Source organism: Salmo salar, chromosome ssa07 (genome assembly GCF_905237065.1).
Source record: "Salmo salar chromosome ssa07, Ssal_v3.1, whole genome shotgun sequence".
Taxonomy (NCBI): Eukaryota; Metazoa; Chordata; class Actinopteri; order Salmoniformes; family Salmonidae; genus Salmo; species Salmo salar.
In genome coordinates this window covers 6867937-6885078 of record NC_059448.1, presented here as the reverse complement: position 1 = coordinate 6885078, position 17142 = coordinate 6867937, and the positions used below count along the sequence as shown (strand labels likewise).

The 17142-nt window shown below is 42.6% G+C and overlaps 1 protein-coding gene across 1 annotated transcript in view; it reads right to left on the bottom strand.

Annotated features, from left to right (window-relative positions):
• The window catches only part of glu2b (Glucosidase 2 subunit beta), a 263260-nt gene that overhangs the window by 27725 nt on the left and 218393 nt on the right, over positions 1–17142 (bottom strand). Inside the window, 1 exon segment of the mRNA NM_001139813.1 lies at positions 15647–15718. Coding sequence (NP_001133285.1) covers positions 15647–15718 — 72 coding nt within the window.

The following is a 17142-nucleotide window of genomic DNA, read 5'->3' as shown; positions in this document are numbered from 1 at the left end:
AAAGCGGCTCAAGGGAGACCTGTGGGTTTGAACACTGAGTAATGTGAACCTGCAAAGGCCACTGACAGTACTAATAGGTTTTCGTTTGCTTTCACAATAGACCTTTTCTTTCTCTTTGACTCTGTAGCACAACAGCAATACGTCTGCTGCATGCGGCATCTTTCCCCATCACAATCCTCCCCATAAAAAGATAGATGAATGTCTTTCAATCGGTATATGTTTTTTTCCCCCACAGCATTTCATTTGAGTTATCACTGTGGTGGCGCTAATGTATCTCTGTGTTGAGTTATCACTGTGGTGGCGCTAATGTATCTCTGTGTTGAGTTATCACTGTGGTGGCACTAATGTATCTCTGTGTTGAGTTATCACTGTGGTGGCACTAATGTATCTCTGTGAGTTATCACTGTGGTGGCACTAATGTATCTCTGTGTTGAGTTATCACTGTGGTGGCGCTAATGTATCTCTGTGTTGAGTTATCACTGTGGTGGCGCTAATGTATCTCTGTGTTGAGTTATCACTGTGGTGGCATAAAAGCACTATAAAAGCACCAGAGAAAATCTACTTAATCAGAATTACTATGGAATTACTATGCCTATTTTGTGTCTCCTTTCTCTAGTGAGGGCAGTGGAGGGTAGGACCCTAAATGGCATGTAATCCAAGAAAGATGTATCACATTCGGCCGTGATTGGGAGTCCCATAAGGCGGCGCACAATTGGCCCAGCGTCGTCCGGGTTTGGCCGGGGTAGGCCATCATTGTAAATAATATTTTTTTCTTAACTGACTTGCCTAGTTAAATAATGGTTAAATAAAAAATGTAAAAAAATGAAATTGTATATTAAAAAAAAAAAAGTAAGTGACCATACGATGCAGAACACTAGTGAACTATTAACAGAACATACAAAGAAATACATATAGGACCAGATTAACCTAAAGTTAACATGACAGTTAACCAGCTAGTTAACCAGATCAGCCTATAGTTAACCAGATCAGCTGATAGTTAACCAGATCAGCCTATAGTTAACCTCTTGGGGCTAGGTGGGACGCTAGCGTGCCACCTGTGGTGCACTCCATCAACAGCAGGTGCATTTCAAGAGCGGCAAATTTGAATCCAAATAAATGTCAAAATTCAAATTTTTCAAAAATACAACTATGTTACACCATTTGAAAGATAAACATCTCCTTAATCTAACCACGTTTTACGATTTCAAAAAGGTTTTACGGCGAAAGCATAAATTTAGAGTATGTTAGGACAGTACATTTACAAGAGTTGTGTGTAATGTTTTGTCAAGTCAAAGACAGGGTCACCAAAACCATAAAACCAGGTAAAATGATACACTAACCTTTTACAATCTCCATCAGATGACACTCCTAGGACATTATGTTAGACAATGCATGCATTTTTAGTTCTATCAAGTTCATATTTATATACAAAAACAGCGTTTTACTATGGCATTGATGTTGAGGAAATCGTTTCCCTCCAATAACCGGCAGTCAAGTCAGCGTCACAAATTAAATAATTAAAATTAGAAAACATTGGTAAAATATTATATTGTCATTTAAAGAATTATAGATTTACATCTTTTGAACGCAATCAACTTGCCAGATTTAAAAATAACCTTACTGGGAAATCACACTTTGCAATAATCTGAGCACTGTGCCCAGAAAAATACGCGTTGCGATACAGACTAGACGTCATGTTGGGGAGATCTAAAATCGAAAATACTATGTAAATAATCCATTACCTTTGATTCTCTTCATCAGATGTCACTTCCAGGTATCACAGGTCCATAACGAATGTAGTTTTGTTCAAAAAAAGCTCATCATTTATGTCCAAAAATCTCCGTCTCGTTAGCACATGATGTAAGCCAGCCGGACTTCTCGTCATGAACGAGGGGAAAAAATATATTTCCGTTCGTTCAAACATGTCAAACGTTGTATAGCATAAATCATTAGGGCCTTTTTAACCAGAACATGAATAATATTCAAGGTGGACGAATGCATAGCCTTTTATAACGTATTGGAACGAGGGTACCCAACATGAAGTAGCGCGCCAGGTGTCTAATGGGACATCACCGTTCCATGGCTCTTGTTCGGTCAGATCTCCCTCCAGAAGACTCAAAACACTTTGTAAAGGCTGGTGACATCTAGTGGAAGCAATAGGAAGTGCCAAAATATTCCTAAACCCCTGTGTTTTTCAATGGGAGAGGTTTAAAGTCAATACAACACATCAGGTATCCACTTCCTGTCAGAAAATGTCTCAGGGTTTTGCCTGCCAAATGAGTTCTGTTATACTCACAGACACCATTCAAACAGTTTTGGAAACTTTAGAGTGTTTTCTATCCATATATAATAAGTATATGCATATTCTAGTTACTGGGTAGGATTAGTAACCAGATTAAATCGGGTACATTTTTTTTATCCAGACGTGCAAATGCTGCCCCCTAGACCCAACAGGTTAACCCGATAGTTAACCAGATCAGCCTATAGTTAACCCGATAGTTAACCAGATCAGCTGATAGTTAACCAGATCAGCCGATAGTTAACCAGATCAGCTGATAGTTAACCAGATCAGCCTATAGTTAACCCGATAGTTAACCAGATCAGCTGATAGTTAACCAGATCAGCCGATAGTTAACCAGATAGGTAACCAGATCAGCCTATAGTTAACCAGATCAGCCTACAGTTAACATGACAGTTAACCAGCTAGTTAACCAGATCAGCCTATAGTTAACCAGATATTTAACCAGATCAGCCGATAGTTAAAACCAGATCAGCCTATAGTTGACCAGATCAGCCTACAGTTAACCAGATCAGCCTGTAGTTAACCAAATAGCTAACCAGACCAGCCTACAGTTAACCAGATAGTTAACCAGATCAGCCTACAGTTAACCAGATCAGCCTACAGTTAACCAGATCAGCCTACAGTTAACCAGATCAGCCTACAGTTAACCAGATCAGCCGGTAGTTAACCAAATAGCTAACCAGACCAGCCTACAGTTAACCAGATAGTTAACCAGATCAGCCTACAGTTAACCAGATCAGCCTACAGTTAACCAGATCAGCCTACAGTTAACCAAATAGCTAACCAGACCAGCCTACAGTTAACCAGATCAGCCTACAGTTAACCAGACCAGCCTACAGTTAACCAGACCAGCCTACAGTTAACCAGATAGTTAACCAGATCAGCCTACAGTTAACCAGATCAGCCTGTAGTTAACCAAATAGTTAACCAGATCAGGCTACAGTTAACAGCAGGACGTTTTATAGGCTGATCTGCTATATGTATTTCTTTGTATATATTTTCTGTTAATAGTTCACTATAGTGTTCTGCATGGTACGGGCCGCTTACTCGTCATCTTTCTAGTGAGATATTGGACATGATCCAAGAAAGGACAGGGCAACATTGTGGGCTCCCAAGGTTAATTGGTGAACGGGCAAGCTGCTCGCCGGCCTGGTCGCAATTCCAAAGCCTCTTGTTCTGTCCCCTGATTTGCTGTGAGCGATGACACAGCGTCTGCAAAGAGCGTTTTGAACCTGCGCCCAGGGGGAGGCTCCTTGAACCCTATTGGGTGGCACACTGCGACCCTGTGAACCCAGGCGCGTGGCCACCTGATTTCCCCAGAGCCCAGGCTCTGTGACCCGCCGACCCATGCCTCTCTTTCAGCTCTATGTAAATGCCCCCCCTCCCCCAGTCAAAGAGACAACAGAGACTGATACAGCTAAGGGATAAGAGGCGCTAGTCCAGCCAGTAGGCCCACCATGCTACTGGACATGTTTTGCCAGGACTATGATGTTGAATGATGTCTGTTTTGTCCTACTATGATGTTGAATGATGTCTGTTTTGTCCTACTATGATGTCTGTTTTGTCCTACTATGATGTCTGTTTTGTCCTACTATGATGTCTGTTTTGTCCTACTATGATGTTGAATGATGTCTGTTTTGTCCTACTATGATGTTGAATTATGTATTTTTTGTCCTACTATGATGTTGAATGATGTCTTTTTTGTCCTACTATGGTGTTGAATGATGTCTGTTTTGTCCTACTATGGTGTTGAATGATGTCTGTTTTGTCCTACTATGATGTCTGTTTTGTCCTACTATGATGTCTGTTTTGTCCTACTATGATGTCTGTTTTGTCCTACTATGATGTCTGTTTTGTCCTACTATGATGTTGAATGATTTCTGTTATGTCCAATTTGTAAGGTCAACATATTTGAATTGTTAGATTGTCATGGGAAACAGTTTTTCAGTACATTCTTTTGTTTTGTTGTTGCTACTTCAATGTACAGTACAGTATTTGGGTCTTTTGAGTTCAGTGTCCTTAGAGCTATGTTTAGGCCCACCCACTGTTCCATATCAGCGTATGTAGATCCATTTTCCCTGTGTTTATCCAAAGCAAACTCCATAAAGGCATATATGAATATTTTAGCTGCTCTTCTGCTCATGGCAAAAGGTTATTATGGCCCATGCAGGTAAAGTGTTCTGTTGTTGTTAGCAGCTACAGAGAAAATGGCTTCTTCAACACAGCTAATTACTCCATGCAAAACGCTTCCATGAGTCATTGGCTTCAGCTAGCCAGAAGTCATGCTGTGTTTTGCTACCACATCATGTTTCCCTCCCAACTGAAACAGATAGGTACTGCTACCACGTCATGTTTCCCTCCCAACTCTAAACAGATAGGTACTGCTACCACGTCATGTTTCCCTCCCAACTCTAAACAGATAGGTACTGCTACCACGTCATGTTTCCCTCCCAACTCTAAACAGATAGGTACTGCTACCACGTCATGTTTCCCTCCCAACTCTAAACAGATAGGTACTGCTACCACGTCATGTTTCCCTCCCAACTCTAAACAGATAGGTACTGCTACCACGTCATGTTTCCCTCCCAACTCTAAACAGATAGGTACTGCTACCACGTCATGTTTCCCTCCCAACTCTAAACAGATAGGTACTGCTACCACGTCATGTTTCCCTCCCAACTCTAAACAGATAGGTACTGCTACCACGTCATGTTTCCCTCCCAACTCTAAACAGATAGGTACTGCTACCACGTCATGTTTCCCTCCCAACTCTAAACAGATAGGTACTGCTACCACGTCATGTTTCCCTCCCAACTCTAAACAGATAGGTACTGCTACCACATCATGTTTCCCTCCCAACTCTAAACAGATAGGTACTGCTATACGTCTGTTTTCCTTTCAGGTGACTGACTACCATTTCCCTAACAGGGTGTGTCTCTCTCCCGTCGGTGTGTACCTGGCATTATTAAGATGGACGACGCTGTCACGGGACGACGGTGTTGTCGCTGTATGAGTGTTTTGCCCTACTCTGTTAACATTATCATGGCTGATGGTGTTGTTATTCTATTCCATTCTCAGAGCACGAATACAGATGTGCTGATCACTGTGAAAAAGAACACTTAGCATAGAAAATGCAGCCATTGAAATACATTGACGGGTGTGTGTTGCATCTTATCTACAGGTAACTGCCAAAATAAAGGAAACACTTGAGTAAACGAGGGATACAAAGTATATTGAAAGCAGGTATTTCTACACAGGTGTGGTTCCTGAGTATATTAAGCAATTAACATCCCATCATGCTTAGGGTCATGTATTAAAAATAACCAGTTGCCCATTATTTTGGCTACCATGGCTAGAAGAAGAGATCTGTCTTCCCTGTGGCTCAGTTGGTAGAGCATGGTGTGTGCAACGCCAGGGTTGTAGGTTCAATTCCCACGGGGGGCCAGTACAAAAAAAAAAATGAAATGAAATGTATGCATTCACTACTGTAAGTCGCTCTGGATAAGACCGTCTGCTAAATGACTAAAATGTAAATCTCAGTGACTTTGAAAGAGTCCTCCTCAAAGGAACATAAGGGTGTGTGTGTGTGTGTCTCAGTCATCAGATCTCAACCCAATTGAACACTTATGGGAGATTCTGGAGCAGCTCTATGCCAAGGCGCATTGAAGCTGTTCTGGTAGCTTGTGGTGTTTCCTTTATTTTGGCAGTTACCTGTATATTTGCAGACACCGTGAAGCACTTCTCTGCCTGGGTTATACATTATGGCAATATGGGGTGGCTATATTGTATGAACGAGCCACAGCCAAAGAAAAGCATCCTCAAACTAAATTGATTGTTACTGAGAGCTATTTGTGCGTCTAGTGGTTTAAAGAAAACTGTACATTCAACTAGCACAAGGCAAGGCTAGTGAACACAGACATTAGGAACACCTTCCTAATACTGAGTTGCCCTCAGAACAGCCTCAATTGGTAGGGGCATGGACTCTACAAGGTGTTAAAAGCATTCCACAGGGATGCTGGCCAATGTTGACTCCAGGTTGGCTGGATGTCCTTTGGGTGGTGGACCATTCTTGATACACACGGGAAACTGTTGAGCGTGAAAAACCCAGCAGCGTTGCGATTCTTGACACAAACCGGTGCTCCTGGCACCTACTACCATAACCCGTTCAAAGGCACTTAAATTTTCTGTCTTCATCCTGGCACAAATACACAATCCATGTTTCAATTATCTCAAGGCTTAAAAATCCTACTTTAACATGTCTCCTCCTCTTCATCGACACTGATTGAAATGGATTTAACAACTGACATCAATAAGGGATCAAAGCTTTCACCTGGATTCACCTGGTCAGTCTATCATGGAAAGAGCAGGTGTTCTTAATGTTTTGTACAGTCTGTACAAATGAGCCCCTTGAGTGATAAAGGAAATGGTATGCATTATTAAGGCTACACAGTAATCACAGTAGTGATACTAGTGCTGCCATTGAAAGCCTTTCAGTATTCCTACGCTCACTATTCCATCTAGTACTACAGCTACTGTTAGTCATGGGGGTGGTGCTGTGACTGCAATGGAAAGAACATTATTTGTGTCGTAGATGGACTAGTAGTACAACTTCACACCTTCCCATGACAAGTCATGCATGTTAATGTCCTCTCTCTCTCCCCCCTCTCTCTCTCTCTCTCGCCCCCTCTCTCTCGCTATCTCTCTCCCCCTCTCTCTCCCTCCCTCCCTCCCCCTCTCCCTCCCTCCCTCCCTCTCTCCCCCTCTCGCTATCTCTCTCTCGCCCCCCCTCTCTCTCTCTCTCTCTCTCTGTCCTTTAGGATGCTGAAGCAGGTGTGATAAATGCTGCCGTTTAAATCAAAGCCCTCCTCCTCTCTCCCCCTACCTGACTCTGGGGAGGGGAGGATGTCTCCATGCAGATTGATATCAGGGGGCCCAACCATATCCTGCAAGGGCTGAGTGATGGTCTGTCTGGATAAAAAATGAACTTCATTCCCAGCACGCCGGCTATGATTCATGTTCTCCCCCCCCACCCCCACCGTACCACAGTACACTGCTCTCTCCCTGGAAACATGTGGGCTACATCTTCTAGTGTAGCACCACCTGCCCACCCCAGCAAATCCCATTACCGTGTGGGTCTGTGTGTGTGAGTTATACTCAGCTGCATCCAAAGTGACCATTTACTTTCCGTTAACCAGCTGAAATATTAAATAACCTCTTAACTGGGTTGGCTTTTCTAACATTGGAGATTTTTCGTTGGACGCCATTTTCAAAGCGGGTGGCACACGAGCACCCCTTTTCCGTCGTCAAGGTGATCAGTGAGAGGAGACCGTTGTACTGGAAAGATCTGAAGCAGAGATGTATGTATCCTAGTTAAAACCCTGACTAGGGTATGAAAGTGCTGTTAGCCCCACTTGGTGTCTGTGTGTGAAGGGTGCTCACTGTGGCTGTGAGCTAAGTATCATCTGGCAGCCATCTTGTGTGAGACAGACTGGCACAGTATGCCCAGAAGGAGTCTGCAGTCAGAGGACACTGTGACCTCACCTTGAGTCACATGTATAGGAGACAGCTGCAGACAGCTCCGTTCTGCCCTGATACTGTTTGACAGTCAAACGTAGACTCTGGGTGGAATTAGTCAGAGCTTGCATGCTGTCCCCTTTCCCTCAATGAGGACACAGTAAAACATGTGAGTGGGTAGTGAGGAAGTGGAGAAAAGAGAACATGAAGTCATTCTTCAGATTCCAATGATTTTACTTCATAAGGAGATTTGCACTGTGTCGAGGTGACTAGTACGGGCCTCCTCCCAGACAGACGTACTAGGTTCACTAACGCGCACAAAGTCTTTACCTGTGGATCTTCTCTTGACCACACAGGTCAAGTCCTACCACGCGCCGTAGCTCTGGATTATCCCGCGGTATGAGCTTCGTTCCCGGGTGAAGGGACCTCCCTGTCTTCCTACCCGAGGCTGAGTTAGCAGTGAACCCCTGGGCTCCACTTTATCAACCAGGCCACCTGTCCTGGTCCATCTCTGCTTGCCACAGAGGTTAGCTCACTCCTGGTCCATCTCTGCTAGCCACAGAGGTTAGCTCACTCCTGGTCCATCTCTGCTAGCCACAGAGGTTAGCTCACTCCTGGTCCATCTCTGCTAGCCACAGAGGTTAGCTCACTCCTGGTCCATCTCTGCTAGCCACAGAGGTTAGCTCACTCCTGGTCCATCTCTGCTAGCCACAGAGGTTAGCTCACTCCTGGTCCATCTCTGCTAGCCACAGAGGTTAGCTCACTGCTGGTCCATCTCTGCTAGCCACAGAGGTTAATTTACTCCTGGTCCATCTCTGCTAGCCACAGAGGTTAATTTACTCCTGGTCCATCTCTGCTAGCCACAGAGGTTAATTTACTCCTGGTCCATCTCTGCTAGCCACAGAGGTTAGCTCACTCCTTCCTACTGTTAACACTTCACGGGTAGTTTGTGACACGGTATACTATGTGTCAGTGGGGGCTATTTTTGTGTACAACACCAATGAGCAATCCAATATGTAGTGAGGGAAAAAAGTATTTGATCCCCGGCTGATTTTGTACGTTTGCCCACTGCCAAAGAAATTATCAGTCTATAATTTTAATGGTAGGTTTATTTGAACAGTGAGAGACAGAATAACAACAAAAGAATCCAGAAAAATGCATGTAAAAAATGTTATAAATTGATTTGCATTTTAATGAGGGAAATAAGTATTTGACCCCTCTGCAAAACATGACTTAGTACTTGGTGGCAAAACCCTTGTTGGCAATCACAGAGGTCAGACGTTTCTTGTAGTTGGCCACCAGGTTTGCACACATCTCAGGAGGGATTTTGTCCCACTCCTCTTTGCAGATCTTCTCCAAGTCATTAAGGTTTCGAGGCTGACGTTTGGCAAGTCGAACCTTCAACTCCCTCCACAGATTTTCTATGGGATTAAGGTCTGGAGACTGGCTAGGCCACTCCAGGACCTTAATGTGCTTCTTCTTGAGCCACTCCTTTGTTGCCTTGGCCGTGTGTTTTGGGTCATTGTCATGCTGGAATACCCATCCACGACCCATTTTCAATGCCCTGGATGAGGGAAGGAGGTTCTCACCCAAGATTACCAATTGTTTTCTTGGTGACTATGGTCCCAGCTGCCTTGAGATCATTGACAAGATCCTCCCGTGTAGTTCTGGGCTGATTCCTCACTGTTCTCATGATCATTGCAACTCCACGAGGTGAGATCTTGCATGGAGCCCCAGGCCGAGGGAGATTGACAGTTCTTTTGTGTTTCTTCCATTTGCGAATAATCGCACCAACTGTTGTCACCTTCTCACCAAGCTGCTTGGCGATGGTCTTGTAGCCCATTCCAGCCTTGTGTAGGTCTACAATCTTGTCCCTGACATCCTTGGAGAGCTCTTTGGTCTTGGCCATGCTGGAGAGTTTGGAATCTGATTGATTGATTGCTTCTGTGGACAGGTGTCTTTTATACAGGTAACAAACTGAGATTAGGAGCACTCCCTTTAAGAGTGTGCTCCTAATCTCTGTATAAAACACACCTGGGAGCCAGAAATCTTTCTGATTGAGAGGGGGTCAAATACTTATTTCCCTCATTAAAATGCAAATCAATTTATAACATTTTTGACATGCGTTTTTTAAATTTTTATTCTGTCTCTCACTGTTCAAATAAATCTACCATTAAAATTATAGACTGATCAATTCTTTGTCAGTGGGCAAACGTACAAAATCAGCAGGGGATAAAATATGTTTTTTTCCCTTACTGTATTTATAGACTGCTCTGCGCTATTTTACACAGGATACATTCAACCACTGGGTTATAGTACTTTTATAAGCGTGTCATAGTCAGACAATCCTGCTAGCGGCTGGTCCTCCCTTTCTAGTTGACCGGACAACACCCTGACAGGTGAGTCACACTCGCTAAGTCCCGGGTATAGGGTTTCAGCTAAGACTAATTACTTGAAATTAATTCTTAGCTGAACGCAGGGATTCGACACTTCGTCTGACAAAGGACAAACTACAGATACCAAGTGCTCCTTTTGTGTGTCTTTTACACATTTACCCTGGAGCTCCCATGTGGTGTCCTGCTGGACCCCACAATATGGTTTGGCTGCAGGACACCTAAGGTGAAGCCCCTGTCGTGTCTTTGGCTATGCCGGATTAAGTGATATGACATGCTATTCTATAAAATCCTTTCTCTGTAATTAATATTACCTGATTAAGCTAATCATGTAAATGTAATTAACTAGAAAGTCGGCACCACGAAAGAGTGTTTATAGAGCTGTTATCTTCCGAATAAACTCTTAAAGACCTAGAAATATTTTACATCAATAGCAGTCAATATTAATCGTCACCTTATTTCAGTCTCATCTGAAAGTTGTAAATTCTTGGTTATCTTCACGAACCCTGGCTAACAAGTTGAATCAGCAATACAAAATTGGATTTAATTATTTATTTACTAAATACCTAACTAATCACACAGAATTACATATACACAGAATGGATCATACATTGATTACTAACTATGTCCTTACAGAAAATGTCCCTGGTGGACGGAACCTGTATGATGGCTGGTTACACAAAGAGAGGGGGTTGGGCTTGAATGAAAGCACGGGAGGACTGAAGAACAAAGGGAGAGGCTATGCTATCGTAAATACAGAATCTTATGCATTCTAAATAACCGCCCATTTGGAAAAGGAAAATGCAATAAATATTTACTCTGAGCTGCGCTTCGGTAGGTTGGTCGTAGATGCTAGCCGTGTTGCCCAACAGAGATCTTCCTTGTCCCTTTATGAGTGTCTCTGGTGGTAAACTGAATACTTGGCAGTGTCGTGTTGTTTGTTAGAAGAGATCCTTTGTCCGTCCTTTCCTAGCCCACGTTTACAGCGGCCGCTGCTAACTCAACGGCTAGGAGGTATCACTTCTGTAGTGAATAAGAGTTCAAAGTTCATACCATTCGCAACCAAAGCTCACTCTGAGGTTGGCTTAGTTCTGTAGTTATTATCTGAATCCTTCTGACATCGGACCGTCGCCCTAATGTACCCGGAACAGCTTATTATCTGAGTCCTTTTAACGCAGAGGGTGCAGGCCTCGCGTACTCGGAACAGCTTATTATCTGAGTCCTTTTAACACAGAGACTGCAGGCCTCGCGTACTCGGAACAGCTTATTATCTGAGTCCTTTTAACGTGAGGCTGCAGGCCTCGCGTACTCGGAACAGCTTATTATCTGAGTCCTTTTAACACAGAGGCTGCAGGCCTCGCGTACTCGGAACAGCTTATTATCTGAGTCCTTTTAACACAGAGGCTGCAGGCCTCGCGTACTCGGAACAGCTTATTATCTGAGTCCTTTTAACGCAGAGGCTGCAGGCCTCGCGTACTCGGAACAGCTTATTATCTGAGTCCTTTTAACGTGAGGCTGCAGGCCTCGCGTACTCAGAACAGCTTATTATCTGGGTCCTTTTAATGTGAGGCTGCAGGCCTCGCGTACTCGGAACAGCTTATTATCTGAGTCCTTTTAATGTGAGGCTGCAGGCCTCGCGTACTCGGAACAGCTTATTATCTGAGTCCTTTTAATGTGAGGCTGCAGGCCTCGCGTACTCAGAACAGCTTATTATCTGAGTCCTTTTAATGTGAGGCTGCAGGCCTCGCGTACTCGGAACAGCTTATTATCTGAGTCCTTTACTCGGAACAGAAGGTTACATTTTCATCAAGGGCTTATATAGTGGAGGGAGAGAAGGGTGTGTTTCATAGTTTATAACCCATGTCTCTTCACAGGGGCGGGCCACAGATTGAGCAGCGCTCTAACCTTATGAAAACCCAATTCTCTCATTTGGAAGCTAAAATTACATTTAATCTTTTCACAAATAGTTTCATATTTAAACATTTAAATTGCACAACAATTCCATGTGAATCTGATAACTAGAATGTGTAGACTTTCCAAGATACAGTTTATGTCGTCCTGTCATCAGTCATAATGTCTCAGATGACACCCGAACAGACATCATATTCATTAAGTACCAACACATATTTTCAACTGGTTGGATTACCGAAATATGGTTCTTTTCCCCCCACCTTTTGATGTTCCACGACTCTCTATGTTTAACAAAGGCTTTTCAAGAGTCCTTCAGTAGAGTCAAGAGAGGAAAGGGAGAAAGGTATTTATGGGGGGTAATAAACCTTACCCACAGGCCAACTTCATGACACCCCTGAGTCTGTAGCTGTTATAATGCTACTCTTCTTCTTCAGCACTTTATTCAACAAGTCATTTAACTAGTTAGTTAAAACCAGTAACACTTCTCTTTTTGTTCCACTAGTGAATGAAAACCAGTAACACTTCTCTTTTGGTTCCACTAGTTAATGAAAACCAGTAACACTTCTCTTTTGGTTCCACTAGTTAATGAAAACCAGTAACACTTCTCTTTTGGTTCCACTAGTTAATGAAAACCAGTAACACTTCTCTTTTGGTTCCACTAGTTAATGAAAACCAGTAACACTTCTCTTTTGGTTCCACTAGTTAGTTAAAACCAGTAACACTTCTCTTTTGGTTCCACTAGTTAATGAAAACCAGTAACACTTCTCTTTTGGTTCCACTAGTTAATGAAAACCAGTAACACTTCTCTTTTGGTTCCACTAGTTAATGAAAACCAGTAACACTTCTCTTTTGGTTCCACTAGTTAATGAAAACCAGTAACACTTCTCTTTTGTTCCCTATTAATAACCAGTATTCTCTTTTGGTTCCACTAGTTAATGAAAACCAGTAACACTTCTCTTTTGGTTCCACTAGTTAATGAAAACCAGTAACACTTCTATTTTGCTTCCACAACTGATGGATTTTATAGTTTAATTAAGCAACAATAATGCACTAGCTTCTAACAATAACAATCAAGTTATGTTCTTACTTTAAAATCAAAAGTCTTTTAACTTCTAATATATCAATGAGCTCCTGATCTGTCTTTTCCAGAATCTCCGCTCCCTGTCTTTTACATTGGGTTTATAGCCTTAATTGCCAAGCCCAAGCATCCTTTGACTACAGCCACACAACACATCCTCCCCCTTTACACGTGATGTTTAAGCCTCGGTCCATAACACGTCTCCTTTACACGTGACGTTTAAGCCTCGGTCCATAACACGTCTCCTTTACACGTGACGTTTAAGCCTCGGTCCATAACACGTCTCCTTTACACGTGACGTTTAAGCCTCGGTCCATAACACGTCTCCTTTACACGTGATGTCTACACAGAGTCAGGTAACACATTGGTTCCTTTGTAGGTCGTTACCACATCATGTTTCCCTCCCAACTGAAACAGATAGATACTGCTGCCACCAGCATCTAATAACATAATTTTATTGAAACGGAAAATGTTTTGACACTTAATGCAAAAAAAAAAAACATCTGGTAATTTAAGCCCTGTTCGTTGTCAATGCTCCAAAACAAGTATTTAACCTTTGTGGCCCACAGCACAAATGGCGTCAAAATCGAGGCTCGGGAGGAGTTTAAGTCAATCATAAAAGCACATTAAAAGTTTTTAAAGAGAAGTGTAATGTCAATAGAATAGCATTTCAATAATTGTACCCTATAAAGTGTCTGATGGCTGACGGTTAAGGATAATGAGAGAGAGCGAGAGAAGAGAGAGGACAGCGGAGCGACATCCCATAATCAACACCTCAAATCTCCTGACACCAGCAAAACGGTGATAAGGAGATAAATATAAGTTTGACAGTAACTGAGGCAACAAGACGGCAAGGGGAGCATAATGTGATCACGCAGAGGAGAAAAATAGAATGGCGTAAAAGACAAGCGTGATAGAAGATATCCCATGGGGCGGGTGGAAAGGACGTGTTAGAACTGATCGATCTGGTAATGCACCTTTCTGCAGGTTCCTATAGCTTCACAGGTACATAGACAGCCTTCATACCGACTCTCTGCACCGACATGCCAACACTCCAAAATAACAACAAATTCTACAAAAGAGAAATCAAAGTTCTACACATAGGGCTGAGTACACCCCTTTCATACCATAGCACCGAAATGTCCACCAGTGGACAGATCCAATCCCAGATCCCCTTATCACAGATCCAATCCCAGATCCCTTTATCAAAGATCCAATCACAGATCCCCTTATCACAGATCCAATCCCAGATCCCCTTATCACAGATCCCCTTATCACAGATCCCCTTATCTCAGATCCCCTTATCACAGATCCAATCACAGATTTACTTATCACAGATCCAATCCCAGATCCCCTTATCACAGATCCCCTTATCCCAGATCCAATCACAGATCCCCTTATCACAGATCCAAACCCAGATCCCCTTATCACAGATCCAAACCCAGATCCCCTTATCACAGATCCAAACCCAGATCCCCTTATCACAGATCCAAACACAGATCCCCTTATCACAGATCCAATCACAGATCCCCTTATCCCAGATCCCCCTATCACAGATCCAATCCCAGATCCTCTTATCACAGATCCAAACCCAGATCCCCTTATCCCAGATCCCCTTATCCCAGATCCCCTTATCACAGATCCTCTTATCACAGATCCAAACCCAGATCCCCTTATCCCAGATCCCCTTATCCCAGATCCCCTTATCACAGATCCAATCCCTCGGGAGAAACTAAAAGGCCATACTTTAACCCTTCAGATGAAATGGAAACCCTTCACAGTGGAATAAATACAACCCAGTCCAGTATATGAAGTCCACTCCCCCCCCCTTTTTTGCAATTGATCAAAAGGTATGATAACCGTAATAGAGATTTGTTAGCAATTGATTAAAGGTCACATGTAGCCTAACAGATGTTGAAGAACAATAAAAAGGTCAATATCGGGCAGAAATATTGGTTTTAGTCCACACGCAACATAACAATGATGAAGGAGTTTTGGGACTGGCAGCAGAATACGTATCAAGAAGCATTCACAGTAATTTTTAAAGAAGAAATGCTAGCTGATCTGCTTCCATCCGGTGAAATAAACAGAGGTAGCTGCATAACTCAAGGCAAACGCTAATATGTGCTTGTCTAAAGAACCAAATGAGAGCATTCGTATGCTGCAGAACCATCTTGTGAGTCTGGAGTGAGAACAACACATCCCAAATAAATACAGCAGGCACATTGTCGAACATATATTCATTCCTTTGTCGAGAAGGTGAAAGAGATTCATTTACACACGTATAGCCTTTTAAAAAATAGGACTTAATTGCGGTTAGCCAGTGATGGCTTTTAAAGAGGATAGCTGAATATTCCAAGAGTCCTCCAAAAGCCATGGCGTCACGAGGGGGAAACCGGTACAGGTTTAAACTGTGGTAACACCGGTGAACGTTAACAAGGTACTCACCCTAAGGACACCACTTCTCCTGAAGCACTCTTCTGCGTTACTTGACTGAAGGGACACAGCTCGTAAATATACCTTCAGAGAAGAATAGAACAAAAAATATATTTTAGAAAATGAGTTACGTTCACCATGTCCTGTTGAACATAGAATGGTGTTAATTTTACTCTACATTCTGCTCTGTACTAATCTCCAATGATGTGTCCAATTCTTTGTTCATTTACAAAAATATATTGATGTGGAAAACACATTGGGTCAGTTTCCCAGACACAGATTAAGCCTGGACTAAAAAATCATTTTCAATGGATATCGAGATTGCTTTTTCATTTCAGGACTAGGCTTAATCTGTGTCCGGGAAACCAGCCCCTTAATACACAGTATCGGTCAAAAGTTTGGACACATCTACTCATTCAAGGGTTCATTATTATTTTACTATTTTCAACATTGTAGAATAGTAGATTTCAAAACTATGAAATAACACATATGGAATCATGTAGTAACCAAAAAAGTGTTAAACGAATCAAAATATATTTCTTATTTTAGATTCTTCAAAGTAGCCACCCTTTGCCTTGATGACAGCTTTGCACACTCTTGGCATTCTCTCAACCAGCTAAATGAGGTAGTCACCTGGAATACATTTAAATGAACAGATATGCCTTGTTAAAAGTTAATTTGTGGAATTTACTTCATTCTTATTGTGTTTGAGCAAATCATTTGTGTTGTGACAAGGTAGGGGTGGTATACAGAAGACAGCCCTATTTGGTAAAAGACCAAGTCCATATTATGTCAAGAACAGCTTAAATAAGCAAAAATAAATGACAGTCCATCATTACTTTAACACAAAATGTCAAGAACTTTGAAGGATTCTTAAAGTGCAGTCACAAAAACCATCAAGCGATATGATGAAACTGGCTCTCATGAGGACCGCCACAGGAGAGGAAGACCCAGAGTTACCTCTGCTGCAGAGGATAAGTTCATTAGAGTTACCGGCCTCAGAAATTGCAGCCCAAATAAATGCTTAACAGAGTTCAAGTAACAGACACATCTCAACATCAACTGTTCAGAGGAGACTGCGTGAATCAGGCCTTCATGGTCGAATTGCTGCAAATAAACCCCTACTAAAGGACACCAATAATAAGAAGAGACTTGTTTGGGCCAAGAAGCAAGAGCAATGGACGTTAGACCGGTGGAAATCTGTCCTTTGGTCTGATGAGTCCAAATTTGAGATTTTTGGTTCCAACCGCCGTATCTTTGTGAGACGCAGAGTAGGTGAATGGATGATCTCTCCACGTGCGGTTCCCACATGAAGCATGGAGGAGGTGGTGTTATGGTGCTTTGCTGGTGACACTGTCTGTGATTTATTTAGAATTCAAGGCACACATAACCAGCATGGCTACCACAGTATTCTGCAGCAATAGGCCATCCCATCTGGTTTGCGCTTAGTGGGACTATCATTTGTTTTTCAACAGGACAATGACCCAAAACACACCTCCAGGCTGATG